Below are 15006 nucleotides of genomic sequence, written 5' to 3' on the forward strand. Positions count from 1 at the left end.
ATATAGCACTTTATTACCTTCCTTGAAGGCTCAAACTGCTGTACAGTCATAATCCCAATCACTCATGCACACACTAATGGCGGCTCCGCTGCCAAAAACTGGCACCAACCTATAACCACCAGGAGCAATGTGGGGTTCAGTGTCTTGTCCAAGGACACTTTGACATACGGGCGGGCATGGCTGGGAAAGAGCATTTCTTTATTCAAATTGTGGTGAATCGGCAGCAGACGAAAAATGCCATTAGAAAAAGCTTGTAGTTGTTATGTACAAACTACAATTGGCAAGTCACTAGTTCGCTGCTCTGCTCCTTTCTGATTCTGATTTATTCACTTGCAGAACGACTAGATCCATATATGTCTGTTTTCCTCGTCTGAGCTGGCATCTGGCTCCAAACTGTACAGCCGGATAGCTCCAATATTGCTCGCCATTTTTGTTGCACCGGGACTGAGGGACTGTAAGCTAGCGGGAGAGTGTAGACAAAAGAATAGTGGGAAAAGAGGAGAAATTTAGTTCTGCGCCAACAATATGCGCCACAACTCAGGGGTGAATTTTCTAATGACCTCCTGCTGCTGTGCAGAAACTATGTCATAGAAAGTGACAGTTTTTTTTTTTATTTAGGCTAAAAACAACTTGATAAGCTGCATGGTGGAACAGTGGTTTGCGCTCTTGCCTCACAGCAAGAAGGCCCCTGGTTCAAGTCCCAGCTGGGGAACCTGAACCAGTACATCAACGGAGGACCTTTCTGTGTGGAGTTAGCATGTTTCTTCCCATGCATGCGTGGGTTTTCTCCGGGGTCTCCGGCTTCCTCCCACTGTCCAAAAACATGCTTCATTGGTCAATTGGCAACTCTAAATTGTCCCTAGGTGTGGTTGTGAGAGTGAATGGGTGTGTGATTGTGGCCCTGCGACAGACTGGCGAACAGTCCAGGGTAGGGTTGTGCCGATGGACGATACCATCGTCTATCGTGATGGGTGACTGACATCCCGATGGAGAGACCACCATCGTGATGCCACGCCCCCGCCACGCTGCGAGTCGACACCATAAGCCGCGGTTACATGTGAAAAATATCTTGACCGGATCAATGGTCGGATTAGAATCCAACCGTGTACATGGTTCCAGAAAAATGTTTTCAGAATATAACAAACGTTCACATGGGTCACACTTTCGGTCGGAATAAATCATTCACACATGCGCAGTAGGATTTGAAAAACCGGAAGCGGATATCAGTTCCCCCGAGCAGCTATTTTTTTCTCAAACTTTATTGAACGTAACAATTCAATACAAAACAATGTTGCCGAGCGGCTTTATACATTGACATGTCAGCTCGGTAATATACAAGACGATCTTCTAAACGTGCTTTTAATAATGTTACGATTATTATGAAACGCCTGTTCGCTCATCATTTTATTTTTAATCCGTGTGGTCATTGCTTTTTTTGTTGAAAAACGGAGCCGGAAAGAAGCCAGAATTAGCAGAATGGTAACACTGGCTAACAGCATTAGCTTTGGGTGGTGCTGTAATCTGCATCTTGGCTGCATGTAAACATGTGGGAATAACATCAGCCTTTATTTAGTCGGGACACGACTCGAAACACAAATCCACGTGATTGTTTGAATGTTTTCTAAGGACTGAGCGGCCTTTCTGCTTTGAAGCTTACACCGCCCCAAAGCGCTGTGTGTGTGCTCACGATCCTCTGCTCAGACACACACTTTTAGACCCGGTTCTGAGTTCGGTAGCCCGTTCCCCTAGAGCTGCGGAACGGATCGCAGTTCTAAATTTCCCACATACCGCTCATGTAACAAAGCACCCCCCCCCCCCCTTCCACTCAAACACAAAGCTGTAAGTCCGCGCTCCGCCGGTCCACTTGACTAGTTAAGTGCGGGAGCGGACCATTTCTTTTCTAGTTTGTTTGTTACTTTTTTTGTTAAAGTCACTTCCCTCAGTTTATACTGGATAATCGCGGATGAGTCATTAGTTGGGAAATAAAATAAATAAAGTAATAAAGTAAAATAACGAATAGCAATTATATAAGACCGAAATATCAAAAATAGCCCCCCCCACGACGATATCATCGTCCATCCCGATGGTTGACAGCAAACATCGTCAACGGCCAATTTAAGGGACATCGCCCAACCCTAGTCCAGGGTGTCTTTGGCCACAAGTGGCCGGGATAGGCTCCGGCAGCCCCGTGATAAGGCCCCAAAAGGGATAAAACGGTAGAAAATGAATGAATGAACAACTTAATCATAATTAAAACATGAAGAAACAGACTAAAGTTTGAGCAAGTGGCATAAGATCAGAAACTTAAACTGGGATGAAAATGTTACCTTGTTAGGCTGAGTCGGTAGTTTAATTGACTGTCTTTTCTTGTTTATGACTGATTCCTAGCGAAATCTAATCATCATGACGGCTAAACCGCAAAAGTTGACCACAAACTCCAATAACAATAGGCAAGTTTCAAATATTGGTGCTACAAATGTTTTTAGAAGCCTAAACTGTCTTTTAAAATGAGAAATAATTATTTACTAAACACCCACAAGAACCAAAACACTAAGGCATTCAAAAGCTTCATTTGACAGAAACTAAAGAAGAAAAAAGGATCAAATATACCAAAGCCTCTGCTGTTGAAGCAAATTATGTGTATAAGAACAGTAACTTTGCAATTCTATTAATCCTGGATTAGTGCAAATAGCCACATTAGAATACGTGTAGGCTTACTGACTCTCTAACATTAAATTAAAGAGAACTGTTTCATTTCACTCATTCTAGTTGCACTGTCAATTCTGTTCATGTGATGGATGACTTCAAAAGTGTCTCGCCCAGCTGAATCAGTGTTGGGCTTCTACTATATTTAGTTAACAAAGCACACATGCATCGTCCTCATAAATCCTCCATCATGTCGAGTAAAGCAGATCAGGGAGGTTTAGAGGTAGAGTAAGACACCCTTGATCAGCAGAGTTGGACCAGAGTGCTCCGCCGTCATGTGATCATTAACTGACCCAGCTGTTGAGAGTTGAAGTAATGTCAAAAGAATCAGTTACTTGAAGGGCTGGCATAAATGTATCGCAGTCTTAGAGACTTTCAACATTTATTTTCCTTTAGACTGTAATAACTCCAAATCTGTGTTCAACATCAATCAATTAGTCAGTTGCATCCACACAACCCAAAAACCTGCAGCACCAGTACAGGGGTAGACCCGTATGGGTGCTGCAGGTTTTTGGGTTGTCTGGGCCCATGGAGGGTATAGACAGAAGCATCTTAAGGTGAGCACAGTTGTGTCTCGCCGTTCCCTTGAGGGTTGTGCGGCCACCTTAAGGGGCGTCATAAACACGGAATGTGCCATTGTTGTGGTAATGGTATTGTGAAGTACATGTAAGGTTAACGTAAGCTACACAGACAAATAATGAACGGATGATGCTGTCGTGTGGTGTCCTTAAGATGCATTCTTGTCATTAGTAAGGTGCGTGTACTGGCTCCTTACTCACCTTAAGTGGTCACTACAACCTGCCGCCCGCAGCATTCCCATAAAAAAATGAACATTTTCGATCTACAGGTCCACACTGTGGTCTCAGTCTTAAAACTTCATGTGTGGCATGTGTCCCAGGTTTGCCCATTTTTCCCCCTCAGGCTGTATCCACGTGTAAGGGCAGTTCTAACTAAGGCATTAGCTGCAACCAGATATCTCGTCACAAACTCAGTGACAATGTACAAGTCTGCGGTGTACTAATAAAACTCACCTGTGCACTGAAGCAACTTTTCAATGTTCCAACAAACATGTTACACACCTCTAAGGCTGCATTTAATAAGGTTTTGTCTCTAAATATGTAAACATGTTACTACAAGTAAAATCCATTAATCCGCCTGATGCCATTTAATTGGTAGAGAATAGAAAAATGCCTACATTCAGGAAAGAAAATGAAAACATTTTTGGAAAAATATAACATTTAGAAGAATTCACATGCTGAACCCTCTATATATAGTAAACATTAAAGGTTGTGCCTGCCATGCATCGTCTTTGCATGCTCTTTATAAAACCTAAAACAAGAATTGGGGCAACAGATGTACTGAAAGAGGAGATCCTTAAATGTCACATAAGGATGCAGATAAAACTCAAAGTACTGATTGCACTCATATATGTATAAATGAAAGGATGCCAAACCATCCTGTGCCCCATGTGGTGTAATGTATTACAACATCCTAAATCCCACCAACAGGTGCCACGCAGCCATCATCTCGGACATTAAAAGCGTCTGCATCCTTCTCCTGTTCAAGCTTTTACTCTAATGTCATCTTTATTCACTGTCAGTATGCAGGCTAAAGGTGCACTTGAAATTGACTTATCTTTGACACACACAGCTGGTTAATGATCAACACACTGTACAGATGATTGGGAAAATGAGTCAATTTCCCTCACAAATCAACTTTAATCCATACTGGTCCTCCAATTTCCATTTGTTTATCAGCTGTGGAGGTGGCTGCTCCTCGTCTTCCTGCCATAAATGTTAGCAAACACTCGCAGTACAAGACGAAAAGGCCTCTGTCATCAGAGCAGCGTGAGGTAAGGACGCAATCGGAAGCAGAAGGAGAAGAGGAGACGTGGCGTACCTCGCCTAGGAATCTCCTGCAAGGGAATGGTGTCCCCTCCCCCGTCGTAGGGTAGGTAGGGGTCAGCCGCCGCGTCCTCTTCTTCCATGTTGACAGTCACAGGGAAGCTAAGCTAAAATAAGCTACGTTTCGCAGGGCTCGGTTTACTGCGTGTGCCATTCGCTGCCATGTTTACCAGTGGAAGACAAGCAGCGCTGTGTAACAGCGAGAGTGTGTGTTTATGTGTGTGTGTGTGTGTGTGTGTGCGTGCGTGTTTGTGTAAATGCGCGAGCGGAAAAATACTTGTGCGAGCTCACAGTCCTCCCCCTCCCTCGCTCTCCACTGCAGCAGCTGACTACAAGAGTTCATGACGTCATCTAATACAAGCGCGCACACAGAAAGACGGTCCACTCTGCTTGCTACCATTGCTAAGGGACTATTTGAAGCTCTGCCTTTATTAACCTGTAAAGCAAGTCACAAGTGTCTGTTCATCTTTTTAATATATATCTATCTATATATCTATATCTATCTATATATCTATATATATCTATATATCTATATCTATATATATATATATATCTATATATATATAGATATATATATATATCTATATATATAGTTTAAGTTGAGCTGTAAAATTGATTATTCAAATATTTTTTGGGATAAAAAGTCATAACTAAACAGATCTGAAAAGGGATTTATAATATCACTGCCAAGTCAAAGAAACTTTTGTTTCCTTTGTATTTTCAAAATAAAATTAATTTACGGTAAAGCCACAGATCATGAAGGCAAAACAACACCTTAATTTCTTACAGTTAGCTTTGGAGAGCAGACATTTAAAACAACATTGACCCCACGTGTAATCACCCAGAAAAAGGGTCCAACTGTTTATTTGTTAGAACATTTATTTTAACACCGCTGAAATGCTTCCTACACTTCCCTGTAGTGCCTTAACCGAATTATCTTAAAACAATGCCATAACACCTCAATGATGAGACACAGCAACTCATTGAAATTTGGTCAGATGAATGCAGGCTCATCAAAACAACTTTTAACATGATGTCCATTGCTTTTCACAGTTTCCGACAATCTATAAGTCATAAACACTTATCAGCAAACTTTCTTAGCAGTCTTCTTGCCAGTAACCACCAAACCAAAAAAGCGAGTAAAAAAATGTTGAGCCTGACGTTGATAGACGTTTAAAATTGGTCTGCAAAATATAAAGTTTGAATGAACTATCTCAACAAGGATTGCAAAGCGCAGGGCTTCCATAATTTCTTCCTCTTGTTACTTTGCCCCACCCTCGTAATTCCTGACCAATGACTGAAGAGATCTTTAGTCATGTGGTTTTGCTTAGAAGCTTTTGTCCAAAACAGGAAAGTCTCAATACAGCCCAAACGCAAGGTTCAGGACTTTATCTGGAACAAATTAATTGAACTGGGTCCAAACCAACTGATTTTTCCAGTCTGAATACACCCTTAAAGTAGGATTACTATTTATGAACACTCTGCCAGGACTACAGAATCTGCCTTTCTTATTTCCCCTAGAGATAAACTAACGCACTTACCAGGGCAAGGGTCTGCAACCTAAGGCTCCAGAGCCGCATACGGCTCTTTTATTCTTCCACTGTGGCCCTTTGACTAAATGAAATATTTGTTAATTAAGTTTTGTCAGTTATTTTCACATTTTTAGACTGAGGTGATCTTACTTGAGTAAAAATTAACTTTTTTTCTTAACTACCATGTAACTAAATCAAGAATCACAGAGCTTTAGCAGTCCTCCAAAATGCACGACAAGATAACAAAGCAAAACCAAGGGAATAAAGTTTGTTCTGTTGTTAGAATGGTTTATAATTGCAATTAGCTACACTTATTTTCTTACCTTATGTCTAGTTGCTGTTCAGAAACAAAGTTCTTAAAGTGTAATTGCAAATCTACTGCAGCAGGATCTTATTTGACACAGTATACATTTTATTTTGAATGAAACTTGCATCAGCTGTGGTCAAAAGCTATTTAATAGAAATATAAAACTGTTATAAATACATTACTGCAAATGTTTAAACACTACATGTTACAGTGGTGGACAAAATTGTTGGTACCCCTCCATTAAAGAAAGAAAGTCCACAATGCTCACTGAAATGACTTGAAACGTTCAAAAGTAACATTAAATTAAAATTTATTGAAAATTAAATAATCAAAATCAGCCAATACTTTTGAGTTGTTGATTAACCTAATTATTTAAAAAAAAACCTAATGAAATAGGGCTGGACAAAAATGATGGTAACTTAATATTTTGTTGCACAACCTTTTGTGGCACTCACTGCAATTGAACAGTTTCTGTATTTGTCAATGAGCCTTCTGCACCTGTCCACAGGTATTTTGGCCCACTCCTCATGAGTAAACTGCTCCAGTTGTCTCAGGTTTGACGGGTGTCTTCTCCAAATGGCATGTTTCAGCTCCTTCCACAGATGTTCAATGCGATTCAGATCTGGGCTCATAGAAGGCCACTTCAGAATAGTCCAACGCTTTTCTCTTAGCCATTCTTGGGGGTTTTTGGCTGTGTGTTTTGGATCGTTGTCCTGTTGGAAGACCCATGACCTGCAACTGAGACCAAGCTTTCTGACACTAGGCAGCACATTTCTATCCACAATGCTTTGATAATCTTGAGATTTCTTTTGACCTTGCACAACTTCAAGACACCCTTTGCCAGATGCAGCAAAGTAGCCTCAAAACAGAACTAAGCCTCCTCCATGTTTCACAGTAGGGACAGTGTTCTTTTGGTTGTATGCTTCATTTTGAGTCTACTGTACGAACATAGAGCTAATGTGCCTTACCAAAAAGCTCCAGTTTTGTCTCATCTATCTAAAAGACATTTTCCCAGAAGCGTTGTGGCTTGTCAACATGCATTTTTGCAAATTCCAGTCTGGCTTTTCTATGATTTCCTTTCAACAGTGGTGTCCTCCTTGGTCGTCTGCCATGAAGTCCACTCTGGCTCAAACAACGACAAATGATCCTGATGTACCTTGATCTAAGAGTTCACCTTTAATGTCTTTGGAGGTTGTTCTGGGCTCTTTGGTTACAGTTCCAATCTCCTCAATTTGTCATCAATTTTCCTCTTCCAGCCACGTCAAGGGAGGTAGGCTACTGTCCCGTGGGTCTTAAACTTCTGAATAATATGTGCCACTGTCGTCAAAGGAACTTCAAGCTGCTTAGAGATGGTTTTATGGCCTTTACCTTTAAGATGTTTGTCTATAATTTTGTTTCTAATGTCCTGGGACAATTCTCTCCCTGGCTTTCTGTTGCCTATGTTCAGTGTGGTACACACCTTTTCATCAAACAGCAACGTGACTATTTTTCTCCCTTTAAATAGACAGACTGACTGATTATGGGTTTGAAAACAGCTGTGATGTCAATTAAAAGACATACCTGAGTTCATCATGACCCCCTGGGCAATTAGTTCTCAGTCTTTTAAGGATGTACCATCATTTTTGTCCAGCCCTATTTCATTAGTTTGTTTTTTTTAATAATTCTGTTAATCAACACTTTAAAAGTAATGGCTGATTTTGATTATTTAATTTTCAATAAATTTTAATTTATTGTTACTTTTGAGCATTTCAAGTCATTTCAGTGAGCAATGTGGACTTTCTTTCTTTTACTGAGGTGTACCAACAATTTTGTCCACCACTATATAAATGAATGACTTAATTGCCATAAAAATATGATTGTATTTTTCTAAACAGCAAAGTGGGACTTTGTGGCTCTCATTGGGATTTGGTCTGTAATAAACTGGACCAAATGGCTCTTTTAGTGCTGAAGGTTCCAGCCCCCCGTCTCGGGCATCACTGTTGAGAATTGACACACTAATTATGCAACATGCATCCTGATGATAGTTGCAGGTGTGTTTCTGCTCATTTCTCTTGGTTTCAGATGCTTGGGGTTCTGTAAATATCCACCTACACATTTGCAAAGACAAATAGCCTTATTTAAACAAAAGTATTTTTTTTTCTTTTCAAAATAAATATTGAATTTAACACTAAACTGAAAATTATCCTTAATGTTATCCAGTAGTTTCACATATGTCCCAAAAAGTAAGTGGTTATCTCAGTTTAAGGTCAGAAATATTATTTATTGAATATTAAAGAAAAAAATAAACTCCAGCAGTATTTTCCCCAATTAAACTTGGTAGAAGATTAACAGAAAATGTTTCATTTATTAAAAAGCAAATACGTGACCACCTGTGGTAGTTTCCTGGATGACATTCCAGGATAAATGTTGTAGTAGTCCCTTTTTTTGGAATCAAAATTCAAAAATTCTCAGTCAAACTTGCATTTAAAAAGGTGTAGCCCTTAAACAGAACACAATGTCTACTAATTCTTGAAAGTCTTTCAGAGACTTTACATATAATTACATGTTTTTATATGAAACACAAAAGTTAAGCCAGGTTCTTTTCACACGACTTACCTTTCCCATGCTTTACTTGAAGAGTGGTTTAACTGTAAAACGCAAAAAAAGTTTATTTTCTCTTACCTTTTATTGCTGTTCCTTATGGTAAGCAGTGACACGCATAATCTCACACAGTAAGACTCAGTTTTTCACCTCCTTATACAAGAAATTCCATCAAAGCAGTGAAACGACAGGGAAGTTTGGTTAAAAGTAAAATGACTATCTGCATTTAATGCTGTTTTAAGAAGGAAGCAGACTTTCTTCTAACTTAAGATATGCAGTTTCCTTTTGTACTCCTCAGCCAGCCAAACCCGTCAGTGCACAACTGCATGTGACTAAAGCGTGAACCAGCCTCTGGTCATTTTGCACTCTATGCTTGGAGGAGGGATTACCAAGTTTCCAAAAAACACACCCCATTGCCACACCGTCAAAATAACCCAAGTAGACTGAGATGGACGGCGGAGCTCAAAGGTGGCGAGTTCATTCAGAGACTTCCTGGCAGACACATATTTAAACCAGCTGGTAGTCAAACTGGTTTAGTTAAACTTCTGGAAGGGCCATGCCCAAACACATTCAGGTTTTTGCAGCCAGACTCATACAAAAACATACAACTGTATGCCCCATAACAATACTGAATATGACAAAAACATACAACTGTATGCACCATAACCATACTGAATATGACATAGTAAATCATATTTTCTAAATTATTGTTGTATTTACAGGTTTACTCAGCCTCACAGCTGTAAATTTTCTAACTCTTCCAAACATCACATCAATGGCCTTTACAATAGATATTCAGATGAAAAGCAATTAAATAAATTTTATATTCTTAGATTTTGTCTTAAAATAAAATCCCCAGCTACAAGAGTTAAAAATTAACCACTTTCATTCAAACATTTATTTAATTACTTTTTTTACAATATTACATTAGTAACATTTAGGCTCCACTGAAACTCGTTAAAAGCGCACAGATGAGACAGAGAGAATTTTTAATAATCTCACATGCCTTTTCTTTGCCTTGTTGCATATGGTCTACGGTATATTTTCAAATACTTAAAGACCCACTCTGAAGATCTTTTGGGCTACTTTAAAAGTGTTCCCAGTGGTCTTTTAATTATGATTATGCAGTTTTAGCTATAATCAAAAAACCTGTGTCATTTCCTATAGTAGGACAGTTTCTGCAGAGCGGCAGTAGTTCATTAGAGATTCACCTCTGGGTGGGACTGTTGGTGCGGAGCAACCCCATCCCCCTTCCCCAACTCATTCCTGAGAGCTCAGAGCAGGGAGCTTGTGGCCCACCCAGCCTTTTTTCTTCATCACAAATAAGATCCGTTTCTAACATTTTTTTGTCTACTCCTGATACAATCAAACTTTATTTATAAAACGCACTTCTCATACTTTGCACAGCTTGAAGCGCTTTACAACAATTTTAAATAAAGAAATAATTAGAAATGCAATTTTAAGCTTAATTTTATTTATATGTGCTCTCAATCATCAGAAAAATGCCACAAGAACATGTTAAAAACAAAATTTTCATAAAAGTGGGTATATAAACCATCCTAAAACAAATTATTTAATTTTTAGATCAATAATAAAAAAGTCCTACTAATATTCCAAAGCCTTTTCTCAGAAAACAGATTTTCCATTAGATGTGCTCTCCACTTGTTTGCATAATTGTTCATAAACCATTTGTAATCGCAAAATGGATTCTATTTTATTCACAAAACATCTCTTTGATTCAAAGTTTAAGTAAACTCAAACTCTTAAGTCAGCAATATTAACATAAGGCTCCGTGCAGGATCATGTAGCAGTGACTTTCACAGCACATTTCACTTCTCTATTTCTAAATATAGGGCCCAACATCCCGCATGGTTTTCTGTTTTCCACCAAAAACACACCGGATTCCACCCATTATTTGTGTGTGCACAGGCATGATAATTATAATCAAAATCTCTGTCAAAGGTTTGTGAACAACTGTTGAATTGAAATAATGTTATACATGAAAATTCCCCCCAATACAGTTGTCACAAATATTGAATCTAACCAAAGAGGGCAAGATTTGTTCAAAAAGCAGACTACTTAAAATTAGACTGACTAAACCAAACCCTGCTTGCATTAGGGTTAATCTGGAAGTTAAAGGGTTGTCACTTGGCAAACGCATACAGTACAGACCAAAAGTTTGGACACACCTCATTCAAATAGTTTTCTTTATTTTCATGACTATAAAAATTGTAGATTCACACTGAAGGCATCACAATTGTGAATTAACACATGTGGAACTATATACATAACAGAAAAATGTGAAACAACTGAAAATATCATATTCTAGGTCCTTCATAGTAGCCACCTTTTGCCTCGATTACTGCTTTGCACACTCATGGCATTCCCTTGATGAGCTTCAAGACGTAGTCACCTGAAATGTTTTTCACTTCACAGGTGTGCCCTGTCAGGTTTAAGAAGTGTGATCTTTTGCTTTATAAATGGGGTTGGGACCATCAGTTGTATTGTGCACAAGTCAGGTGGATACCTGACTTCTGCTGATAGTCATACTGAATAGACTGCTAGAACTTGGATTATGGCAAGAAAAAAGCAACTAAGTAAAGAAAAACGAGTGGCCATCATTACTTTAAGAAATGAAGGTCAGTCAGTCCGAAAAATTGGGAAAACTTTGGAAGTGTCCCCAAGTGCAGTCACAAAAATCATCAAGCGCTACAAAGAAACTGGCTCACATGTGGACCGCTCCAGGAAAGGAAGACCAAGAGTCACCTCTGCTGCAGAGGATAAGTTCATCCGAGTCCCCAGCCTCAGAAATGGCAGGTTAACAGCAGCTCAGAGTAGAGAGCAGGGGCCTCATTTATAAACGTTGCGTACGCACAAAAGAAGGCGTACGCCACTCTCTACGCAGTAGTTGATATTTATAAAAAGCAAACTTGACGGGAAAATGTGCGGTCTTTCACGCAAGGCGTACTCACAAAAACGGGTGAAATGAGAAACGGCGACACCGTCGGCAGATGGAAGAAACACGTGAAAGTGAAAATGATAATACTTCCTCTCATAAATAACATGAAGACTTCACAAAGCAAGTCTTACAATTAACGGCCTACACGAACACCCGTTTGATCGATCAGCAGTGAAACAAACAAAAAAAAAAAAAATCAAACGAAAATTACAACAGAAATTCAAATGAACACATATTTGCAGAAAGAAAAGTGAAATATGTTCTGCAATATTGGCCTTTTGTGCAATTCCTCCTCATAAATAATATAGTTAACAGAACGAAATAATGTCCAAAACTGATATTCTCGTCAGTGTGTCCGTCTGGCGGAGCAGATATAGGTGCCAATTGTCCACTGGGGAAAGTTGTTTTCATATCAAAACATTTCTTCATAAGATATGGAATTATGGTATTCATACATATGCCTTTAGTTTGTTTTATTTTTGATAAAACAATGTATGGCGTATCCCGCACTTAACTAGTCAAGTGGACCGGCGGAGCGCGGACTTACAGCTTTGTGTTTGATGGAAGGGGTGTTTTGTTACATGACCGGTATGTGTGGGAGATTTAAGACTGCGATCCGTCCCGCAGCTCTAGGGGTACGAGCTACCGAACTCAGAACCGGGTCTAAAAGTGTGTGTCTGAGAAGAGCTTGGATCGTCAGCACACACAGCGGTTTGAGCTTCAAAGCAGAAATGTCGCTTAGAAAACATTCAAACAATCACGTCGATTTGTGTTTCCAGTCGTGTCCCGACTAAATAAAGGCTGATGTTATTCCCACATGTTTACGTGCAGCCAGGATGCAGCGCCTCCCAAAGCTAATGTTGTTAGCCCGTGTTAGCATACTGCTAATCCTGGTTTCGTTCAGAAAAAGCACTGACCACACGGATTAAAATTCAAATGATGAGCGAACAGGTGTTTCATAATAACCGTAACACTATTAAAAGCACGTTTAAAAGATCGTCTCGTATATTACCGAGCTGACATGTCAATGTATATAGCCGCTTGGCGCTGTTTAACATTGTTTTGTATTGAATTGTTACATTCAATAAAGTTTGAAAAACAAAAGGCGCTCGGCGGAATTTATATCCCCTTCCTCTTTTCAAACCCTACTGCGCATGTGCGAATGATTTATTCCGACCGAAAGTGTGACCTTAGTGAACGTTTTTTATATTCTGAAAAAAAATTTCTGGGCCCATGAACACGGTTGGATTCTAATCCGACCATTGATCCCATCAAGACATTTTGCACATGTAACCGCGGCTTATGGTGTCGACTCGCAACGTGGCGGGGGCGTGGCATCACGATGATGTCTCTCCATCGGGATCTCAGTCACCCATCGGCACAACCCTAATATATATATATATATATATATATATATATATATATATATATATATATATATATATATATATATATATATCTAGTCCATTTCCGTCTTGTTCCAGTAGCTCACTTTCCATCAGAGTGCTCTGGTCCCCCAGCACCTGACGCAGACCTTGTATGGCCGGGCGACGTCTGAGCCGGCATGACATGTGGTTCATTGTCTCTCATGTTTGTGAGGTAGGCTGTAGCGTAAAGGGTCTTGCCCAAGGACCCTCACTGGGTGATGTTAATTGCTCGCCATTGTTATGGTAATTGCCCCATTTCCATTGTTATGGTAATTGCCCCCATTTACCATTGCCATTATATTGTTCATTCCGCCCCTGGGAATCGAACCAAGGTTTCCTGCGTGACAGTCCTGTACCTTACCAACTGAGCTACCCAGCCGCTATCCTGTGGGACTTCCAGATCCAGACTGATAGGATGGTAATGGCGAACCAACCAGACATTGTAGTGGTGGATAAAGAACAGAGGAAAGCCGTTGTGGTGGATGTGGCAGTGCCAAGCGATGGGAACATCAGGAAGAAGGAACATGAGAAACTGGAGAAATACCAGGGACTCAGAGAAGAACTGGAGAAAGCCTGGAAAGTGAAGGTGACAGTGGTGCCTGTGGTAATTGGAGCACTCGGGGCAGTAACCCCCAAGCTGGAGGAGTGGCTGCAACAGATACCTGGAAAGATCTCAGACATCTCAATCCAGAAAAGCGCAGTGCTAGGAACAGCTAAGATACTGCGCAGAACCCTCAAGCTCCCAGGCCTCTGGTAGAGGACCCGAGCTTGAGTGAGAAACCACCCACGAAAGGGTGATAGGGGCAAGTTTTTTTTTTTTATATATATATATATATATATATATAAATAAATTAAATAATATTAGTAACTGTTTGTTATTTATGTTTAGTAGTTACATTGTTTATTTGAACATTATTGTTTGTGTACTGATGATTAAAAACTGCACAGTGAGATTACACAAAGATACTTTTGTATTAAGATGTGAGGCGTTTTATTACAAACACAGAAAGCAGCAACTATTGTATGTCATGCTCTGCTGTAAACTGTGCAATGGGGAGAGCATGGCCTTTCCAAGGCCCTGCTGGCTCCGTACAGAAGCGCGTGCCTCTGACAAAACAGCTTCCTTAATGAGCTCGTATTTATCGGGCGAGACCTGCAGAGCTGATAGCAGGAGGAGACACGCGGGGCGGCTTCAATAAACAATCCGGTTGTCTGTAGTGGTCTTCTGCCGGGGACATGATGTGCCCCGGGGCAGAAAGAGTTTGCGCTCAGTGAATTTAAAGACACGTCTGCAGTGACGTATGCATCAGAGGATTTCCGATTGGCCGTTCTGCATGTCAATCAAGTCCCATACTTCTCGGTGAGGATTTTGATTGGCTGGCTGATTTTTTAGAAATGCTTTTTTTTTCTTTTTTTTTTTTTTTCTTTAATCTTCTCTGACCCGCGATCTACCCTGATGTCCTTGAAGATCAACCGGTTGATCGCGATCGACGTAATGAGCACCCCTGCCTTACAACAACCAATCAATACCTTTAATGCTGCTGGTGCAAATTCTAGGTACATTTTGTAGAATGGGCAGTGGGGTAGAGGT

General features: G+C 40.1%; 1 protein-coding gene across 6 annotated transcripts in view; it reads right to left on the bottom strand.

Moving 5' to 3' along the window:
* Positions 1–15006, bottom strand: part of clcn3 (chloride voltage-gated channel 3) — a 50953-nt gene that overhangs the window by 21602 nt on the left and 14345 nt on the right. Inside the window, exon 1 of one of the 6 annotated variants that reach the window (XM_011487593.3) lies at positions 9111–9322. The exons of 3 other annotated variants lie outside the window; for them this stretch is intronic. Coding sequence is in view for 2 of the 3 variants with exons in the window: in XM_011487592.3 (XP_011485894.1) it covers positions 4606–4693 (88 nt within the window). In the remaining variant the exon portion in view is untranslated. Of the gene's footprint in view, positions 1–4605; positions 4907–9110; positions 9323–15006 lie in introns of those variants that run through there. 2 more of the 6 variants (XM_011487592.3, XM_004079856.4) reach the window with 2 other exon arrangements.

Source organism: Oryzias latipes, chromosome 18, assembly GCF_002234675.1.
Source record: "Oryzias latipes chromosome 18, ASM223467v1".
Classification (NCBI taxonomy): domain Eukaryota; kingdom Metazoa; phylum Chordata; class Actinopteri; order Beloniformes; family Adrianichthyidae; genus Oryzias; species Oryzias latipes.